The following is a 22,940-nucleotide window of genomic DNA, read 5'->3' as shown; positions in this document are numbered from 1 at the left end:
AGTGTTATAAATTTGGATATTCTGGTTATATCTATTGTCTATCGAAACAGATTCCTGTGATAGCAAAACAAGCATTGCTTTTTAAAATCTAAATTTCATGACAAAAGGAAAATAATTATTTCTTTTTGGGTCCTGCAAATCATTATTACCAGAAACATTTACACTTTAGGGTGACCTAGTTGGACTATGCCAGTATGTTGACGCTGAGGGGTTAGGTGATTTGTAGGGATAAATAGAAGCCAGGCTACCATATGGAGTGAAATAATTTTTCCACTCTTCTTAATTATTACCTTTAGTAATAATTTCTTTCAAAAATAGCTCTACCCTCTAATTTGGTGTCAGGAAATGAAAGAGGAAGGGTAGCATTCAACAGTAGAAGTTTTGAAACATGCAAGGATTGCCTTTGATCAGGTACTTGGTGATTGAATAATTTAGAGAAAATTCAAATGTAAGAAAAATTTCAACTCAGGTTATGGAGGCATTTGCCTTTGAATATGTTCTTACAAGAGTAAGACGTTTACAACTAATTTTCACAAAAATTGGTGCCATTGAATATTAAATGAATGCATTGTCACTATAAATTAACTGATTACCAGTCTTAATTTTTTGAAATCCTGGATAGTTCCCAATATATTAGTTCATATGTCTTGAAGTATATATTCTTTTGACCATTTGGACAATATCGGTAAGAAATACTTTTCAATAGCTTCATTGTTCATACCAGTACAGGATCACTGAAATACCCTTTACAGTGCATACATGCAAACCTTGTTTCCATTGTAAATTATTACTGTAGCATTTTCAGTCACAAATACATGTGTGTATATGTTAATCTATGTCAGGTTTTATAGACAGCTGTCTAAAAACATGGAACTTGGAAAATTTATAGAAGGTTTTTTTTCCTTTCAGTATTACCTATCTGTATTCCCCAGAATTTTCCAAATAATTAAAAGGTATTTAAGCTTGTTCTATGATCTATGGACTTAGGAGTGACGGTCTCTTCAATTTGCAGTTGCAGTTTGCCCCCGCAATTGTTTGGAGTCAATGTGCCTTAGTTGTATACAATAATGAGAAGAAGGTTCAAGTCGAACCCCTCCAGTAGTTAAAAGTTGTTAAACTTTATTTTGACACTGTTTTTGAACATTAGACTTAAAACATCCTCATCACTCTGTCCTCCCAGATCTTCATGAGTATTCCACTTAAAAAAAAAACAAAAAACCTTAAATTTCAGTTCATTTGGAACAATGCTATAAATGGTAGCAAGACCACCACATTGTGTGTGGGTTGTGCTATGCGGATGGGCACCCAGCCAAGGGGAGGAGGGCAGGTAGAAATCCAACCCACAACCAGCAGATCTCCTGCCCTGGCAATGAGGTTGAAATCAGCAGTAGGAATACGTTTTCCTAATTTTTACCAAGGAAAGGCCATCTGGCCAAGGTGCCTTGCGGGTCGTGTATCCAGAGAGTTTTCTTGTTTGTTTATTTCTCTGATAGCACTTAATTGTGTAGCTTCCAGATTTATCCACAAAAGGACATTTTAATGTAGCGAGTCATCTCCAGAAGTAAATATCTTCAAAGATCCCCAGCAGGGTAGATAGAAATCCTTGGTTTGCTTGATAGAAAGTGACGTGCTTTGCTGAAAGTGTCTAACAAATTCCAGCAAGCACGTAAGTTGAATTCTTTGATATCAAGAGCACTGAAGTTGATAGATGTTAGGAAGAAAAAAAGTCACCCCAATTAAGCTAAGGGCAACAGACGCCGTAGCATTCAGTCAGTGGCTCTGTATTTCCAGTAGCCAGAAACAGCAGCAGTGAAGACAAGATGGTTTTGTGACTCAATGAATGTTTATTTTTCTAAGATGACAAGCAATTGTAGCAAAATGTGTATTTTACACAAGTCAATAGAATCTTTTAAATGGTTTTTGAAGACAGTGACTTCTTTACATGCATAGATTAGTATGTGAAAGTAATTTATGGAACCATGTATAGATGTTATTCTAATGTGTGTCATTTGTAGAAAACACTTGATGAATGTCAAGACAAAATATACCTACCATTAAAAGAGTAACAGAAAGCAAAGGATTATATGTGTAAAACTTTGACCTAAAACCGTTGAACTTGAATCCTTATTTCCAGAAATGTGGGATTATTTTATATTATCAAATGAGAATTTAGATCTTAAAAACACTTTGGTACTAGGATGGATGTATAGTTAATACTGGAGTGCCATCTAAAGAATATATTAAAGTAATAAATTATATTTATCTAAATACTAATTGCTGTAAGTGTAGTTTTGATTAATGTGAGACCAAAGAAAGTTTTATGTCACACTTCATTTAGGAATCTTTGCAATGCTAAAGTGTAATGTAAGGATGATAAGCCTCTTCCTACAGGAGATGGAAAGGTTTTTAAACATAGTAATGAATGTAAACTAAAGCCTCACTAGGCTAGCTAGATCTTTTCCTTTTAAAAAAACATTTATTGGGGTGACATTGGTTAACAAAATTATATAGGTTTCAAGTGTACGATGCAGTAACATCATATATATATTGCATTGTGTGTTCACCACCCAAAGTTAAATCTAACACCATATATTTGACCTCCTTTACCTTTATTTTTCCCCCCTCCCCCTTTCCCTCTAGTAACCACTAAAATCTAAAATAATGCTGTTCACAGAGTAGATTGTGCAGAAGATATTAATCGGGCCCAAATTACCTTAGATAACAGCTACTGTAGACATCAGCATTTAAGTCTTTGCTATATTACCAGTGATATAACATGAGCCATGTGCTGTGATTACATTATTTGCCATGGAGAGTAGGGGTGGGGACTGGGAAGAAGGAATGGCATAGTACAAAGACAATTAGATCAAACGAAAGAGCAGTTTAGCCTTTTAACTGCATTAATTACAGGAATGGCTAATGTTTTTACATAAAAATGGTATGGCATCCATGTTTCCACAAATTCCAATTAAGAATCCCTTAATGCATAAAAAGCATGCCCACCTGTTTACCTGGGTAAACTAGTGATTGTGCACAACTAAAGTTAAAAACCAGAACTTAACATCCTTGCAAAAAAGACCATTAATTAGCATCATTAATTTTGTAGGCAGTATCATAGAGAAGTGGCCTCCTTAAAATCTCATGCTTTAAAAAAGGGAAAAATCTAAGAAGAAGAAGAGCTCTGGGCAATTAAAGATGCAAAAGTAATCTCAGCAAAATATATTACTCAGGCAGGAAAAAGATATGCCAATTTTGAACACTGGGAGAATAGGGTGTGACAACTGAGACTTGAACGATAAGTAGAAACTAAGACCAGATTAAGACAAAAGGCATACACAGCCATATCTACTTAAGGATGTCACAATTCCTTCATAAAAAAAATGTTGAAATTATCAAAAGTCCCTGTATATCAGTTTATTTTACTTGGTTGTGCTTAAGTGTATAGTAATTACCTTTTTATATTGTAAGTTTAGTTGTTATCAATAATTTTGCTGACTTCAAATTTCAAATGCTCAAATGATTACTAGGAAGAGGTGAACCCTGTCATCGGATTTAATAAAAGAAGGCAGCAAACAGCAAAAATTGTTATATAATATATATATGCTACTCTACTATTATATAAATTTGAGACATAAAACTTTAAAGGATAAAATAAATATATGCAATATTTTTGAAATATTTTATTTCACTAATGATACCAAAACCTTTTTGCTCTCACCAAAAAATATGCTATTAAAATATTTTACAAAGACTTAGAAAAAGTGGATAAAAAGTAACTAGATGGCCAGGTCATCATGCTTTCTCATTAAAAAATTTCTTTTTTGGTTTAATACTTCGTGAAAATTCAGTTAATTTAAATATTTGGTTGTCATAGCTCAAACAAAAGCACATAAATACTTAAATCCTAAAGGAAGAATTGTATTAGCTCTCTTTGCTAAAACATGATATTAATTTTTTGGTCTTGAAAAATCTTCATTAAAATATACCTAGTAGTTTCTATATTCCTGAGATCAATCAGCCAGTTTTAAATTAATTACAAGGTATTAATACATTTTCAGTAATAAACTCATGTCATAATGGACAAACATCCATTTTCAAGATGCTCTCATATCATGACCATTGCAAAAGCAGTTTGCTTATTGTTAACATCTTTTAATTTGGAAGGGATAAATTCAGTGGGCTCTTTTTATTTTTTCAAATACTCTTGAGGCTCCCAAAAAACACATGAGTTGCCCCTAATAGGAATCCCATAAAGTTTTTTCCTTACCCTGTCTTAGCATTTTCAAACAGTATAAAAATTGGAATTGGCAATTAGCCACAAAAGCTGTAAGTTCCTGGAAGGCCTTATTGTAACTCATCATAAGTGAGCTCTCATAGGAAGGAGACTCTGTGATAAAGTTTGGTGTGCAGGATGTTTTTTCAGGAGTGCCTTTGGACATCAGTTGACGCCACAGGAAGCTTTTCAGAGTTGCTAGGTGAAGATGACTGATAAAGTCATCAAATGAGGGCCATTCCAGGAAGGGGCATGACTGTGAACAATGAGGCTCTGCCGCCGAGAATCCTTGAAGGAGCTGACAGCTGAAAGCTGTCTACTGTCAGTATTCCCAGCAAGTGTTCTGGTAGCAGCAAGTTCTCATAAAAGAGGGAGCGAGATCAGTCACCCCAGCCAGGATGCTGATTTCTTGCTTTTCGGTCTTTTGGTTCAAGGAACTCAAAGTGACCAGGTGGTAGTTTCAGCTTATAATTCAGGAGTTGCTCAGATGGGAAACATAAAATCCGAGAGGGTCACCAGAGTAATGGCAAGTAAGGCTGCTTCTACTTTCACCTATTGGTTCTCAAACTTACATATATTCTTTTGTAAAAGACAGCGCCATATAAACATTTTGAACTCAAAGTGTGTACTGCGTCCTAGATACTCCATCCTCAAAAATATCACCTCCCGAACTCTAAGCTGGTGCTACAGCTGTGCCTTTAACAGGCCATTGGAATACTCTATCATTCAGGCAGCTTCTTGGTGATTCAGTATGTTATAAACCTATGGATCACTTGATCATGGGCTCGCTCCTGCACCTTTGTTGTAAAGTCAATCCCCTCTTAAAACATGAAATTGTATATTAAGTCATGCCAATGAATCAAACCATCTGTAAACCCTCAAAAAGTGATAGTGTGATCAAGAAGGATAAACTCATGTGCCTGTTACTGTCTCCAGTGTAGTCCACTTATCATCAAAAGCCTGGTCGGTCTCCTCAAGGGATTATGCCATATCAGGAACTCAATATTGGTCCCTGTTTCTTGTGGGTTGGACACTTGGCAATCGCAGAAACACTAAATCAGCTTTGGTGAATACATATGCTATCAAGCCCATACACAGTTTTCATTCCTGCCACCATAGTCCTTTTGCTCATGTGCCCATTGTGCCAGCATTGGGGTGACATTAACATGGTCACACTTCCTGTCCACTCCCATCTGCCGTGTGCCTCTACCCTTTTGTATTTTTATCTTCTAATCTTTCTATTCCCAAACCCCTTAACAGCCAGTCAAGTAATTTCTCGCTGCCCATGAGTCCTCAAATATTCTAAACTGAGGCCGCTTCCCTTTGCACACAAAGGTTACCAGGTACACCAGGTACACAACTTGAAGCTCTGCCCATTGGGAAGACTTTCTCTATGACTGGCTTTCAATGCTACCCCTGAGTGCAGCTATGTGGCAACTGCAATCTATTTTCAGCTTGCACCCACAGAAGCAAATCATCCATGAACCAAGTTTGGGTTCTTCCTCCCTTTTCATGTGGTATTAAGGGATGGCCCATACACATTTAAGTGACATACTAGAGAGGAACTGATGCAATAGCAATGGATGACATGGGGGCCTGGGCTGCCTGCTCATGCAACTCCCTCTAGCCCTCTGCTCTTGCTCAATCCTGGGTATGCCAATTCCATCTTAACAATGGTTTATTGCTGCACCGGCCCAATTTTATGACTTAGTAGGTCTGACAGAACCCCAGCTCATGATTGGCAGTTGTGACCATGTGATGTTTTTTGCCCCATGGTCAGGTGTTCCATCTCTTATACATCTTCATCTCATAAAACAAACTTTTTATTCTTCCAAAAGTATATAATTCTCCATTGAAGATGGCATGGCCTTACTCTAAAACCCTCAAGGCCTCAGTTATGATTTCCCTATTGGGGTTTGCCATAAACTCCAGTTTTCCTACCAGTGATACCTCTAGAACCTTTGAACCTGCCTGGTTTTTTGCTCACAACTGGAAGTACTTCGTGCCCCTGGATCAAAGCAGTATTCCCAGTTGGAGTATACTGCCTCCAGGATCTGAAGAGGCCTACTAGATATTATGCTTTGTTCTTCATGTTTGGGAAGTTTCAGGATTTGTCCTTTACTTTGGATGGGATTTACTGGCATACCACTGACCACTGAAACTCTAAAAATATTAGTAATGTGGCAGGTCCCTGAATCTTCTTAGGATATATTCCTCACCTTCTAGAGAACATGTGTCTTATCGAATTTCCCAGTGTGCTATCAGCTTCCTGTTTATGTGGTCTGATAAATATGATATCATCAGTATAATGGATTAAAGTGATGTTCTCTGTGGCATCCTCTTCAAATTATTACAAAGGACAAGAAAGTTTAAATGGTGCTGAGATCAGAAGAGTTGACTCTAGGACAACTGTGAACTAAATGGCACTGGGGTTATAAATGTATACTGTAATCTTTTTCATTGGTGTAAATTTTTTTTGATGCATTCTTTCTGACAGGGTTGAAAAATAATGCATCTGCCCAATCAATGTACCCGAAGCCATGTTCATTTTCAACAGGAAGGACACCATATCTGGCATTGCAACGGCAGTTAAGGCTACCACTTAGTTCAGTTTGTGGTAGTCTACTGTCATTCTTTATGACCTATATGTGATTATGATGGAAATCAACCATCTTTCAGATATTTAACAAGGACAGTGATTTCCTACATCATCACCACAACCACGACCACTGTCCCAGATGAAGATATTGTTTTTGATTCACTATTTGGCTGAAGGATAGAAGCAGTTTCAGAAGTTCCCACTTGTTTTTTTCTCTCTCTCTCTTTTTTTTTTTCCACTATAATAACTCTTACCTGATAGGTCAGTGACACAATGTGGGGGATTTTATGAAGTACTAAGTATTTCTCTTCTAATAATACATTTAGAGGCTAAGCAAATAACATTGTTTGGCCCATTGTGAACTAAACCTGTCCAGGACTCTATTTATTACCTAGCTCGCACATGCCGCCACTAGAATAGGTACTTTGGGTCCTATGTATCCGTGTCAATTCAGACCCCACATCTGGCAAATACTGGAGTATTTCCCTTTCCCTGGTACACCATTACCAAAGTAAAATGGAGGTTGGTCTCTTTGGGGAAGGATTAACTAGGGGAATCGTTACCATGTATGCCTGACATATATTGCAGGGGCCTTCTTCTGGGGACATGGCCTTTTCCTTAGTTAGTGATTTCTGGGTTGAAAAACTGACTAAAATCTGGAAACTAAATAAGAGATCATGATTTCTTATTGGAGCAACTGCCCTCAGCCTCCTGAGGCTGATTTATTTTAATGATACATATTGAGTAATTTCCTTGCTGGTTGTCCATCCATTTTGCTCCCAAAGGAACTGTGTTCTATTAACAAGTGCCATAACTTGCTAAGAATCAGGCCTCCTCTGGAAGCCTCTTCAATCTTGCCAATTATAATAACGACATATACCTGGCTTCTATAAATGTAATGGGTTTCATATATACATATATGATGAGATGTGTCCTGAAGAGCCTTACTTCAAAGAAAAACAAAAGACTAATGTGATACGCCACATTAACAAAATGAAAGATAAGAATTGTTTAATTGTTTCAATAGATGCAAAAAAAGCGTTTGACAAAATCCAATATCCATTTATGATATATAAAAAAAAACCTCTCAACAAACTGGGCATAGAGAAAATGTACCTCAATATAATAAAGGCCATATATGACAAGCCCACAGCTAAAATCGTACTCAATGGTGTAAGCTAAAAGCTTTTCCTCTAAGTTCAGGAAGAAGACAAGGATGCTCCCTCTTGCCACTTTTAATCAACATAGTACTGGAAGTCCTAGCCTGGGCAATTAGGCAAGAAAAAAAATAAAAGGGATCCATATCGGAAAGGAAAAAATAAAACTCTCTATCGCAGAAGACATGATATTATGTATAGAAAACCCTAAAAACTCCACCAAGAAAACATTAGAATAAACAAACTCAGCAAAATTGCAGGATACAAAATCAATATGCAAAACTCAGCTGTGTTTCTAAACACTAATAATGAACTATCAGAAAGAGAAATTAAGAAAACAATCCCATTTACAATTGCATGAAAAAGAATAAAATACCTAGGAATAAATTTAACCAAGGAGGTGAAAGAACTGTACACTTAAAACTATTAGACATGAAAGAGATTGAAGAAGACAGAAATAAATGGAAAGATATTACGTGCTCATAGATTGGAAGAACTGATATTATTAAAATGTCCATACTACCCAAAGAGATCTACAGATTCAATGCAATGCCTATCAAAATTACAATGGCATTTTTCACAGAAACAGAACAAAAAATCCTAAAATTTGTGTGGAACCACAAAAGTCCCTAAATCGCCAAAGCAATCTTGAGAGAGAATAAAGCTGGTGGCATCAAGCTCCCTGGTTTCAAACTGTATTATAAAGCGATAGTAATCAAAACAGTATGGTATTGACATAAAAACAGAAACATAAATTAATGGAACAGGAAAGAGAGCCCAGAAATAAACCCATACATATATGGTCAATTAATTTATGACAAAGGGGCCAAGAATATACAATGGGGAAAGAACAGCCTCTTCAATAAATAGTGCTGGGAAAACAGAAAATGCAAAAGAATAAAACTGGATCTCTATCTTATACCACAAAAATCAACTCAAAATGGATGAAAGACTTGAATGTAAGACCTGAAGCCATAAAACTGAAACCTGAAACTCATGGAACTTGAATATAAGACCTGAAACAAGAAAACATAGGAAGTAAGCTCTTTGACATTAGCGGGTAATGATTTTTTTTAATATGATACCAAAAGCAAAGATTAACAAAAGCAAAAATAAACAAGTGCAACTATGTCAGACTAAAAAGCTTCTACACAGCAAAGGAAGCCATCAACTGAATGAAAAGGCAACCTACTGAATGGGAGAAAATATTTACAAATCATATGTCTGATAAGTTGTATCTCATACGACCCAATAGCAAAACAAAAACAAAAACAACAACAGAAAAAAACAAAAAAGAAAAGAAAACCCAAGCAATATGATTAAAAAATGGGCAGAGGAACTGAATAGACATTTTTCAAAAAAAAAAATCCATACATGTTTGTTTTTCTTTCTCTTTCTCTCTCTTGCTTTCTCTCTCTCTCTCTTTTCTTTCTTTTTTAGCTGTGAATAAAACTTGAATAATGTGCCGCAGAAATTGGACAGAAGTTTTTTTTTTTATTAAAACAAAAGATTCCTATATTACAACTTATTTACATTTGCATGTTAAATAGGTAAAGTGTCTAAATGGTTATTTTACAGTCTTTTCTAATAAAATGTTAAAAAGAAAACAAACCGTAAGTACTCAGAATGCCTATTTGGGGATCTTGATGGTGACATAAGAATGGGCTGGGACTTGATCTGTGAATCCAGAATCCAGAGGTTCAAGTAGCCCTGTGGATTACAGTTATTCTCAGTGGGTCAAAAACCACAACTTTAATTTCTCCTCACCTCTCTAGCTCCTAACTCTTGATGTTTAGAGTGGTGGAGCTGGAGTGGGAGCTTCCCAATCCACCCTCAGACATGAGAAAGAAGGAAATCCTGCCAGTTACAACATAGATGTACCTTGAGGGTATTATGTTAAGTGAAATAGCTAGGGAGAGAAAGACAAATACTGTATGGTATGATTTATATGTGGAATTAAAAAAAAAGTCAAACTCATAGAAACGGAGAATAGGAAAGTGGTTGCCAGGGGCTGGGTTGGGGGGAAGGAAATAGGGAATGGTTGGTAAAATGGTACAAACTTTCAGCTATAAGATAAATAAGGTCTGAGAATCTAATGTAAAATATAGTGACTATAGTTGATAACACTGCATTATATAATTGAAATTTGAGAGTAGAACTTAAATATTTTCACCAAAAAAATATTTGGGGTGATGGATGTGTTAATTAACTGGATGATGGGAATCAAATGAAAACAATGACAACAATGTAAACAATGTAGACAAGGTGTGGCAAGAAGCACACGACTTCACAGATTCAAAGGAGATTCTGTCCCTACAGGATGGGATGCTTTGTCCTGCTGTGCCACTGAGACAAGTTTACTTCTGCTGCCCCTCCCCACCTCCACATACCTTGGGGAAAATGTGTGATCAGAGCCACAGGTATCTTCTCTTTTACCTTGCCTCTCAGGAGGTCCATTCTGTGCCAAGGAGATGGAGTGGTTTAAAGGTACCTATTACATTAAAAAATGTGCAAACTTTGAACCAAGTGTTCTGCTATCTGCATTAGAGAAATGCTTACAACACACACAGGGAAGCACTACTTATGACAAGAGATGTTTAAATAAAAAAAAAATGTTATATACTTAGAGCAGCACAATATTTATAAAACATGTAAAATTCTCTTCCAACTAAGAGAATTGGATAAGAATATATATCCATGATGTAGAGGTTGAAAGGGCTTTTCTAGGCCCTTGGGTTCTAATTCTCTTATACGGTGACTGTTATGGAATCTTTTGCATCAAGGTATAAGGTGTACTATTAAAAACTTATAGCCCTTATTCAGACTACACTTGCATGTAATATATAGAATTCTTAAGTGTCTCATTATCTGAAGAATTTGGAGAATTTCTTTGAAACGACAATAAGTGAGGTGTGGCTACCAAAATATGATAGAATGTTCTCATAGGCAAGAATTTAGGACCATGAAGAAAAAAGTCCCTTGGTATTGTTTGCTTGTGAAACCATGTCTAAATTGTATTTAATTCTGGATATCACACTTTAGCTGGGACATTGACAAAATGGAGAGAATTTTCAAATCATTACAATGGTGAGGGAACCTAAAACCATGTCATATGAGGCAGAGATAAAAAAAAAAAATCCCCCCACGAAAGGAGAAAAACATCTCCAAAGAGCATCATATGGAAGATTCTTCTGTATGTTTTATAGGACCAGAACTAGGATGGAGGTTACGCTAACACAGGTTCAAACACAGAGATGTGGTAAAAGACTCCTCTGAAAGCAGGAGAGCCAGTCTACTTTATGACTGGGACCTTGAAGGAAAGTCATTTAAATTCTTCAATTCAGTGTCGCCCAATAGAATTTTCTGCAATGATGGAAATGTTCCATATTTTTACTGTATAGTATAGTAGTCACTAACCACAGGTATTTTATTTAGTACTTGAAATGTGGTTAGCATGACTTAAGAACTGAATTTTAAATTTTAATTAATTTAAATTTAAATAGCTACATGTGGCTAGTGGCTATAATATTTGAAAGGTACGGCTCTAAGCCTTAATTTCCTTCTCTCTGAAATAGGAACAATACTTATCAAACTGTTGGCCTAAGATTCACATGATTATTTATGTGACCTCTGAAAAACAGTACAGAAGTACTATACAAGTGTTGTGTTGATAATTATTTTATTATTGTCTTACCTGCAAGAGTTTCTAACACTTAGAATTAAAGAAAAATGGAATAAGCAGCCGAGAAAGTAGAGTTTCCAAAGTCTGGTTTTCAAATATAGGTTTGAAGAAGGCATGTATTAGAGAAAGGACAAAAACATCCTGGAGAGTTACGCTAAATCCAACATATCCTTCAGGAGGGTCTCCCTGCCTCTCCGAGGCTGAGTTAAAAACCCTTCTCTAGGCGTTACCAGGACACTTTTCACACTTTACTGCAAAAAACGGTGTTTTACTCAACCATAGCTGAGAACGTGCCTCATACGTGAGTCTTTCGCGATCATGTCTCCTGCGCTTAGTTAACCGCCGGGCACATAGTAGGTCCTCAATCAATACTTGTGGAATGATTAACTTACCATGTACTCTTGAAGGTATAATGCTCTCATAATACTTAACTATTAAGTTTGTAGAACATATAATTACAGTTCTTTGTGGACAAAGCCGGATGAATACCGGCTCCAGCAGCAGCAGCGTGGTTGGATACCCTCGGTGCAAGGAGGCCTGCCAGCTATGACTTCTCTTTTTCTTTCGTCCTTTTTCTCCCTCCCATCTTCAAGCTGCTCAGGACCTCGCAGTCACGAGGGGAGGAGGGAGAACTACATTTCCCAGCTGACTCTCGTGCGCGCGCCCCAGTCCGCGCGCGGGGAGCGAGAGCACCAGGCGCTCGCTCCCTGCCGAGCGCTTCTTGCCCGCCGGAGCCTTTGCCATGGGATGAGGTGGGAGGCGCTAGAAACCACTTAGCTACAGCCAACCGCCCAATGCAGCACTCTCTAGCTCCCCCCGCCAGCGGAAGCGCCCGCGGAACACAATGCAGCACTGAGGCAGCGCCGCTGTGGAGGCTGCAGCCCCACGGCTGCCGCAGCACCGGCCGGGGCTGGGAGGGGGCGGCTCAGGCGAACCGGGGGGCGCCGGGCGAGGGAGCTGGACCAGCTGCCCGAGCATGAGGAGCTGAGCGTCTTTAGCGCGGCGGACTGACAGCAGCACCATGCAAGCAGCGGCGGCTGCGTCGGTGCCCTTCTTGCTGCTCTGCGCCCTGGGGACCTGCCCTTCGGCGCGCTGCGGCCGGGCAGGTAAGTTCGCCACCCTTTGTGGCTTTGAACGTACCATCTGCTGGGAATCTCTGCAGCTCTCAAGAGCATCGCAAAGGGGCATCCCCATTTTCCAAGTGCGCGGGGAGATTTTTTTTATTTTTTATTTTTTGGAAGGGTGGTGAGAAGTGGAGCAAAAATACGTGTGGGGGCGCGCGGATGTATTGGAAGCCTTCGGTCAAATGCCTGTTTTTATTTTGAAAAAGAGGCATGCGGAGGATGGAAAGGGGTGCTCTGCATCTGGGCCCCGATCCTGGATGCTCTCAGACGAGCTGGCCCAAGGCTCTCCAGTTGGTGTCTCTGCGTCCTTCCCAGATGGAGTCCGGGAGGGAGGGGGCGGTGGGATTTTCAGAGAGGAGGTGTCGGACGGCAAGACAGACGAGTGTGAGTAAGGGTCATTATTTTCGCCTCCCCCGGCCCACCTACAATCTCTCCTATCCTTCCTGCCTGGAGAAGACGCCTCGTTGACGGAGGTGGAGAGGAGGAACGAAAACCGCTTCCTAGAGCGCCAGAGCATCGTGCCGCTCCGACTCATCTACCGCTCGGGCGGCGAAGACCAGACAGGGCACGACGCGCTCGACACGCGAGTGCGGGGTGACCCCCGCAGCGGACAGGTGAGAGGCGCGGCGGTCTGGGGGGTGGTCCTCCGCGCGGCCCGGCCCACCCGCTACACCACGTTTGCTCTCGGTTGTCCTGGAGATGCAGTGTCTTCTATGAAACGAGCGCAATCTTAATGCGAGTCCTTCAGGAAGCATTTTGTGCAGAAAAGAAGGGAAGGGGTGGGGGCAAAACCCCTCGAAAGCCACAGGCGAAGGGCTTTGCTAGAGAGGAGTTTGTGCAGGGTGCCTCCAGGAGGGCGAAAACCCTTTTACCTCTCTCAAGCAAAAGTCATGCATAGGCAAGAAGGGGTATAATATTTGGGCAGCGTTTGCATCATTTTTATTGTTGTGGTGGTTGTTTTAATCCTTAAAGAGAAGACTTTAGAAGTGATTTAAACAAAGATTGGTACTTTTGAAAAATTGGGAAAAAAGCCCAGACGTCCATAACTAAACTAAAACAGTAAAAAAGCTTAACTGCAAAGTTTTTAGCTCACTCAATTGTGGACACCAGAGATGTGCCCATTTGTCTCCACCTTCCAGAAAAGGCGTCCTCCTCCCCACTTTCTTTGTTGGTAGCAGCCCTCTTGGTGAAATGAGGGCCGCGTTATTTATTGGGCATTTATAAATCGTGTTGAAAAATATCTAAGTTTACCAATTACCCAATATCACAGAACAGTATCACACATCCACATATATGCCTGAAAATTATTTTTAACTTACTGGTTAATTTCAGTAAATATTTTGAGGCTCTGTAAACATTTTTTGTATTTATATATGTCAACCGGGCAACTAGTTCATGCACCTGTAAGAGCTTAATAAAGATAGAATTTCTTCATGTAGTTGAAAATTTGTAAACTTAACTGAAGCAAAGTTACACTAATTTATCTGTATGTGTACAATACGTAAAATAGAAAATTACTATTTAAATTTATTTGTAGCCAAAATCTTATTTATGTTAAAATTTTAATATAAGCTCAGAATTAATTTACAGGGCTACAGTAATATCCATCAAAGTTAGATTATTGTGACACAAAAATCTAACATGCCAAATCTTCAATGAAGGATTCCATTATTTGAATTGTTGGTAAATGCCTATTTTTCTTTTCTTTTAACATGTTTCTGTAGTAAAACCAAAGAAACAGGGGACACTATCTTATTTTTCAGTACATTAGAATTATTTCTGTGGAGGAATATTCTCACATTCATTTACAACTCTTGATTATAAAAAATTTCAAACACACCAAAGTAGATAGTTTCAACAATTAGCAACTCATATTAATTACCAATCAACTCAATTAACTATCTTGTTTTATTTATATTCTACCTTTTTCTTCCCCTTCCTGTGTTCTTTTGAAGCAAATTATATTTCATTTATAAAAAATTTCTCTATGCATCTCTAAAAGATAAGGATTCATTAAAAATATATCTAATATTATATCTAATATGTAAATATATTATGAATATATAAGTATGTTTAACTATGTTATATTTAAATGTTATATTTATTTAACATAAATATGTTATATATTACATATAACATATATATAAATATATTTAAATATAATATATAAGTTTGTTTGTTTGACCTAGGACTCAATGTGTATAGACTGCAGTTAATTTTTTTGTTTCTTAAGTCATAGTTTTTAATGCATAGTTTTCCCTTCCATTTCTTTGGTTTTTTTCTTTGCCATTTATTCACTGAAGACATGGGGTCTTTTATCCTGTAGAGTTTCCCACAGTGAATTTTTGCTGATATTAGTGCTTTAAAACAAATTACAAAAACTTTCTCAGAGAGGAAGCAAGACAGAAGGAAGTAAAGATGCAGAAAAAGCAAACTGCAGGATTGAACCTGGAAATGCCAAATCTGCCTCATGCTGGTAATGTCCTCAAGTACTTCTGCCCTTCTGTGTGTTGGTGAAAGACCGCCACTGTTGGAAAACAGGCCAGTCCTCATTCTTTTCTCCCTATTTATGGAGCTCTATTTCTGCAGTTGTTGGTTCCGAGGCCTCTCCACTTGGGGCAGAAGAAACCTTGGGCCTGTGCAGCTTCTATTTTCTATAGCAGTAAACCTCACAGTTTAGAAGAATGGCTCTGGCTCTTGGTGAGGCATGAATTAATTGATAGGATTTAGGTTAAACATCAAGAATAGATTATTAATTCTAGTGAGAACTGATAGTGAAGATACTGTCTTGTCATCAACGTAATTATTACAAGAAATTATCAGTGCCTGCCACATTGTAAGGTACACACCGTACATTTGGTTGGATGTCTGGATCACCTGAGAGCCTTTGCAATTTACCATGCTCCTTAACCTACAGTTAGAAATTAGTGATATGAGGACTAAACCTGGTAGATAGAGTTGTGAAGACCTACTTGCCATATGCTAACTTTTCCTACTGTTAGGAAAATAAGGAGTTTTCCTGCATTTTGACATTTCTAGTTTCTTTAAGAGCTGCCATTGGACCTGAAAACATAACTTGATTGTATATGATAATTAAATAGATATAATTTATGGCATCTTAGCTACCCATAGATATTTCAAACAACTTCCTTTCTACTTCCAAAATATAATTAGGAAAACTTATGTATTCCTTTATTTGTTCATTTAAAAGCATTTATTTACTTGAGCTCTCACTATGTACCAATTTTTGTACAAGGCCCTGGGGATTTAGAGATAAAATATACAGTTCTAACTTTTAAGAGATTAACAGACAAGTGGGAAGATGAATGAGTAAATAAGCAGTTGCATTCTGCCTTCTGTTTGATTTTCTGGAGGTGAGAGAGTTGTAGAAGCAGAGAAGACCCATTATTTAACCCAGCTGAGCAATCAGGATGAGCTCTCTGGGGGAGGTGCTGTCTGAGCTCTGTTTTGAGAGTGAGTAGGAATTGGCCAGATTAAACAGATTGGACAAGCATATCAAACCCAAGGGGCAGCAAATACATAGGCATGTGGGAGTCAGGACACGTTTTGGTTAATTGCAAATCCTTAGGATTTAAGGGACAGATGAGGTAAAATAGGAAAGCAGGTAGTAGATGTTGCAGCACCTCCTGACTTGCTGAGGAATTTGGACTTTGTCCTAAAGGCAATCTAAGGATTTCAGTAAGGAGAGTTAATTGACCAGATTTACGTTATGTGGGATAATCCTCACTGTTAGAAATAAGTAATTTTAATTTCAAAGAGTTAATTCATAGGTAATTGCCAATTCATAGTTTAATTCATAGTTTAATTCATAGGTAAATGCCAATTCACATACTCATTAAGCTTCATAAGAACTTAGTTACTAAGTAGACTGAAAATACCATATAACTGAATTAATAGTTATTAAGCATTTAGAACAATGCTGGACTTATTGTAAATACTATATGTTAAACAACATAAACTCACTTAGACTGCTTGAGTAGCTGCCCAAATTTTATGACATCATTTTATCGTAAAAGTGGTGCCCCTATTACCTGAGTTTAACACATTCCCAAGAGTAAGTTACAAATTACTTGAATTTTCATAACTAAGTGGAATCTAACTAACAGTACAAGAGATGGAAGAGAACGTATAGGTCATCTAAAACCAGGAATTACTTCTGTACAGTAAGATCCAGCCATTTACCCAGAGTAAGGAAACCAGCTGTGTATTACTTAGTGTTTCAGAAAACTCACAAGAACTATGATGATACGAAACACCTTAGTTTAACTTTTAACGTGTCTTCATTTCAGTTTCATCACTAAATGGGATAGAGCACTTATATTTTTGGAAGAAATTTAGATTTTAGTTTTATGGAAATTCTGGCAATTTGAAATGAAATAATAATTCTGTTGATGTGAGTCCGTATTGTAAAAGATTTCTTTACTATATGGGCAGTTACTTGAATGCATACTTTATTTTTATCCCAAGTGGGATGATCAACCCATACTGAAAGCTTATTATGCCATAAAGTCCTAAAAATGGTAGTCAAAGAAATCACATTTGATTATGGGTAACCTTGTTATCCTCTAGGGTGTCTACCTAGTATTAATTTCAGTCCTGTAAAAGAGCACTCAGAACTGTAATATTCAAAATATTTAGTCTTTCCTTTTTCTTCTGACTTGAAATTATTTGTGCTGAAGGAATTGTATGTTTGCAGATAAAAGGATAGAACATTTTTAACTGGACACCTACATGAGTAAGATATCACCTATTGAGTCTTACCGATGGTTTGAACTGATAATCACATAATTGCTGTTTTTAAGAATAAGCACCATAACGATCATTCCTTTTTTGCTAGCCACGCATGACAGATTTACAGTAGCATCAAAGATAGATTATTTGGTGTTTTATTTTGTTATGTGGTCACCTCATAAGTTTTCAATAATTTGTTTTTTACCCGGTGACTACATTTCTCTACAAATAGCAGAATTTCTTTTTGTCAGAAGTCTTTGTTGTCATTGAATAGATGGGCTGCTTATTTCTTTATCTCTTTCTCTGAAAAGTGTTGTTGCTTCTCAAGTGGTCAGTCAGGTGCCAAGAACATAGACCTACAAATTATTATAGTTTTGATAATCAGTAAAGAATGGGGAAAGTACAAGATGGTAGTAAGATGATAGTAAGATGGCAAGCAGTAGGAATGCTCCATTTTTATGGTTATATTTATACATATGCCTAAGCATGGATGAGCTGTACTTAAAATTGTGCTGTTTCACTTGGGAGCACTGAGTCAGCTTGACGGTAAATTATCTGAAGTACTGCTTCTCTGGTGGAAAAAGGCTCCTAGGAATTACAGCTTTAGAAGTATTTTGCAAGGATAGCACAAACATTGTTTCTACTTAATGTGCATTTGTTAAACCTAAGTAGCTCAATATTGATATAAAGGTTTGCCACCAATCAAAACTTTGTTCTGCTGCTATAAGTAGGAAGGAGACATTTCTCAGTGCATTTTTATTCCCCTACCAATGTCTTCTCTTATAGTTAAATAGTTAAAAGAAAATGAAATTAAGAATTGTAAGCATTTCCCTGTTTTGTTTTTACTCTATGAGATCCCAATTCGTATATATTTTTGGGGAGGCATCTTTGAAATTCTGCCCAATGATTTTACTGTGCACAAAAAGAACCCGTCTTTCATAGCTTTTTTATAGCTACACATGGAAAATTATTAATTACTCTAAGAGCTTATGGATTGATAAAAATTTTCTTAGTTTTATTTGCTTTCTCATACTTCAAAGAACGTCAAGTGTTCTATCATTTTTAATGATTAGAGCCCTTCCTGCAAGTACATGGAGGGAGGTCTGCTTCCTTGTCATGATACACTAGGAGCAGGAATCTATAAGGTCTGTAATACTCTGTAGCTCCCACAGGGCTCAGATAGGGCCACTTTTATCATTAAGTTTTATGGATAAGCCCCAAAGGGAAAAAGAATGTTAACAAGAAGAGCGGAGAAAGCAGAAGAGGAAGAGACCTCAAGAAAATAGTGAGAAGAAGGAAGGAAGGAGAAATCAGGAAAAGAGAGAAATACAATAGTGTTATCATATGTTATAGTATATACTAAAATATTTAATCTTCGATAGGTTACATTTTATGTGTGGAACAGTTTTCTGAGTACTTGATATACATTAACTCATTGCATCCTCACAAGAATCATGTGATAGGTAATATTTATCAGCTGCAAAATCACAAAGCTGGTAGGTAGCTGAGAGGCAGCTTGAACCCAGGTACTTCAGTTTCACTGTCCTGCCTATGTGCTTAACCACTGTGCTAAACTGCCCTTGTGGGTAGGGGACCACCAACATTTCTTTAGATTTCATTCAGTAGCACTAGAGTCAAAGATTTCTTCCATCTGCTCCATTGGAACTATATATTTCTTACAGTGTTTGAAAATATATTTTTAAAGTTACATAGTAGTGAAGAAGCTTGCATAACACAGTAGGGATTCATTCCTACTATCTTGAGAATGTGAATGGAATATGGAAAGATATTTAATATTTACAAGGTGAAAACACCACTTGAAGGATGTATGTTTGGTTTATTCTGGAACTGGATGTGTACACTGATTATTATAATCTTTGTAAATCAAAGATTTTAGTATTCAGCAGTCGATACCAAAATTACATATGCTCTTTTGTGGTCAAAGTTTTATAAAAGAGAAACATCAAATGCTAAACAGGGATCCATACTCATATGTCCTTCTCCAAAAGAAAAGGTACAAAATATTTTCCATGTCTTCATAGAATAAGTAGCCTCAGAGTGCCAAATGTCAGAGCATTCAGGTAAAAGATACATAATCAATCAATAATAACCAAACACAGTAGCTTCTGAGAACATCTACTTGGATGCGTTACTTTAGTGATAAAAGCACTAGAAAGCAAATATTTGGTGAAAGGTGAAAAATATGAATTAATATTTATTGAATACTTACTATGTACAAGGGACTGTGCTGAGCGATTTATATGTATTATCTCTATGAGGTAGATATGATTATTATACCTATTTTATCAATGAGAATACTGAGGCTTAAGGAAGCTAGTTAACCTACCCAAGGACATACAACTAATAAATAGTAGTATTGGGAAAACAATTCTTAAAGAAAATGTTAGAAATCCACATAAAATAATTCTTTTTAATTGTTGCTATTTATTTAACACATGGGTATCTATTTATCTGTGTGTTGGAACATTCCTAACATTATTTTCTTAAGAAGCACTCGGCCCTGCCCAGTCTTATTCCTGGCCAACTTCATCCAGGTGTGGATTGATGTCATATCTAGCATTTATTATGTTCATTTCTAGAAACGGGTATACTTTCTACTTCTATCTCAGATATTCTTTTAATCACATGGAAATATCTGAAATCTCTATAAATAGAAGCAAGAATATTTGTACTCTGTTTGCTGGAATTTAATCTGCCAGAAATTCACGTAAAAGAAACTAATTATGGAGAATTATCCTCTATTCCACCGTAGTAGCCTGGCCTCATCTCCAGAGATCCTGGGGAGAGGGTGGGAGTGAGGGTTTTAAAAAATCTCCCTAGTGAATTCCAATTTGTTACAGTATTAACTGGTTTCTCAGGAATATGGAGAACATCAGGCATGGTGCCTCACCAGGACCAAGATGAGAAATTTGTTGTGTAACCATGTTTCCTTTTTTGAGTTGGATGCCGAAAGTTTCTGATCAAATTGTGCCCTCATGCAAGGTGAAAATGACAGCATGAATTTCTACAGCAGCCTCATAACTAGCTCATTAGCGTGCTTCTTCTCACCATCTCCGTTTCAGCGCGAAAGTCTTTTGAAATATCTTTTGAAAAATGAGATTTATCAATCCGGATAATAAGATCTGTGCAGATTTTCATATGCATGTTATACTTTGATTAAAAAAAAGTAATCTCAGAGAGGTTTCCTCTGTCCATTTTTCTAAAGGAGTCTCACCCCATCCCTACCTTATTACATTATGTTACTCTGTTGTTTTCCTAACACTTATTAGCATTTAACATTCTTTTTAAAGATTGATTTGTTTATTATCTTCTAGCATGCCATCATCACTAGAATGTAAACTATGAGAATAGTGATCTCGTCGGTTTGTTCACGACACACGTCCATTGCCTAGAAGAGTGCCTGGCACAAAGTCAGTACTTAATAAATATTTATTGAAGTAATGAATATTCCTTCTCTCCCAGTTTGCTCATCTGTGTAAAAATTTTATTTTATTTTGTAATTGTCCATATAAACAATCTGAAATCCTTTTTTGGAACAAGGTAGGGTTCCAAATGAATAAATGTATGAATAATTTTAGTCTTTTAAAATATTGAATTTAGAGCCCCTTTTAATATTTACAATTATTTTGCACATAGTGTGCTGTATTTTTAAAAATATAAATGCTTCATATATAAAAACTGATTTTAGACTTCTAGGTGGTCTTCTGATTTTATTATTTGAATTGCTTTTAAGATAGAAATCCGTTTTCTTTAGCACAGACTATTATACATAACTTGATTTTGAAAATAAAATATAAAATACTGTCATAATCCAGAAATATCAGCAGTTCTAAATGGAAAGAGAAGGAATAAAGAAGTTAATCTCTTACCCACCCCCTCCATACCCCTGCCCCATGGTCTGTTTGTTGTTTGTATTGAAATTTTTCAGAATCATATTTGTCAGCAAGGGTAAATCAACATTTTTCTTCTCCTTTTTAAAAATTAATTTTGTGCCGGGGGATTTTAGCACTTAGCAATTGTTGCCCTTTTGTTACATTTTTTTTTGTTCCAAATAGAGAACATTAGATAACTCCGTGAAGGTGGGAAATCAGTGATGTTCTCTTGAAGACAGACCTCAAGAGCTCGTATTTTGCAAGTGGTTTAGAATTTTCCTACCCAAGGAAGAACTGGTTGACAGTTTTCTTAGACTTGGTACTGCCTCATGTCTCTAGCCTTTATGTCTAGTTAGTCACTTTCTGTTTTTTATTTATTTATTTATTTATTTATTTATTTATGTTGCTGCTGTTACTATTTATTTATTTGTTTATTTATTTATTTATTTATTTATTTATTTCATTTTTTTTCCTTTTAAGTAGGCTTTTTTGGGAGAAATTGTCTTCATTTCCTCCACTAACGAGGTCAGGATTTTGGGATCAGGCTGGTACACACAGTTGGGTACTCCTGGTCATAGCTCAAGCTTTTTTTTAAGTAGGATCTCTTTATTTGGATTAGATGGCAGGTGCTGCAGAAAGAGCTGCCACTTCACAGAACCTGGTTCTGCAGATTTCCACAAATTGCCTAGCGGATTTTTAATGTCTTTGGAATATCCTTTCAGGGGTCTGGCTGGGAACCCAGCGTTAGTGGGCTAAGTAACAATCATACATGTTATGCATGTACTACTTATTTAAGCTAAAGCAGCTGCACAAAATATAAAATGTGAGAACGGTTTTGTGGTTCTGAATCAAAACTTTCATCATACATTGCTTTTTTTTTTTCAAACTTATTTCCTCATAAAAGTACCTTTAAACTTGGACAGATAGTGACTGATAAGACAGTAGGGGAAATTTAAGAAGTATTCTTAAATTGCTGTCACCAAAAGCAAAGCTATTTCTGACTGGGTAAGTGTCTAGAGAAACGCTATTTCGAACCATTTTTGTTGCTTCTCAGTACCCTCTAGCATAAAAAAGGGGAAAATATTGGTGCCAAGATACTGAGAATTCTTATGTAATTTCTGAGGTAAGTTCAGCATAATGTTCTTATAGTTCTTAATGATCTTGCATAGACAATGTTCTCTCATTTAATGAAGGAAAAGTAGTATTCACTACTTAACCAATTTAATGTGAAATCTACCTGAGGTCATTGATTAATGAGTTTTTAGGACATTTCTTAAATGTTCTGATTAGGAAATTACGAAATTTGCAGTTGTCATAGGGTAACGAGGTAAAAATTATTTTATTTTTAATTTACTTGCACAGAAAAACATGGAGTAAGGACATGCATCCTCATCTTCATTTTTATTTCTTCTCAGCATTGAGCACAGTCTTGTATATAGAAAGTGCTCTACAAACAAATG

General features: G+C 36.9%; 1 protein-coding gene across 9 annotated transcripts in view; it reads left to right on the top strand.

The window, feature by feature from the left end:
- Nucleotides 1–12,105: 12,105 nt before the first annotated feature.
- ADAM22 (ADAM metallopeptidase domain 22) overlaps nt 12,106–22,940 on the top strand; it is a 204,510-nt gene continuing 193,675 nt past the window's right edge. For 3 of the 9 annotated variants that reach the window (XM_006925713.3, XM_025042196.1, XM_025042197.1), the window contains exons 1-2: nt 12,108–12,817; nt 13,289–13,449. In XM_006925713.3, the coding sequence (XP_006925775.1) occupies nt 12,733–12,817; nt 13,289–13,449 (246 nt within the window). In that variant the 5' untranslated portion in view covers nt 12,108–12,732. Of the gene's footprint in view, nt 12,818–13,288; nt 13,450–22,940 lie in introns of all 9 variants that reach the window. The other 6 variants (XM_025042194.1, XM_025042195.1, XM_025042191.1 and 3 more) reach the window with 6 other exon arrangements.

This window comes from Pteropus alecto, unplaced genomic scaffold, assembly GCF_000325575.1.
Source record: "Pteropus alecto unplaced genomic scaffold, ASM32557v1 scaffold69, whole genome shotgun sequence".
NCBI lineage: Eukaryota > Metazoa > Chordata > Mammalia > Chiroptera > Pteropodidae > Pteropus > Pteropus alecto.
This window is presented reverse-complemented; position numbering and strand designations above follow the sequence as displayed.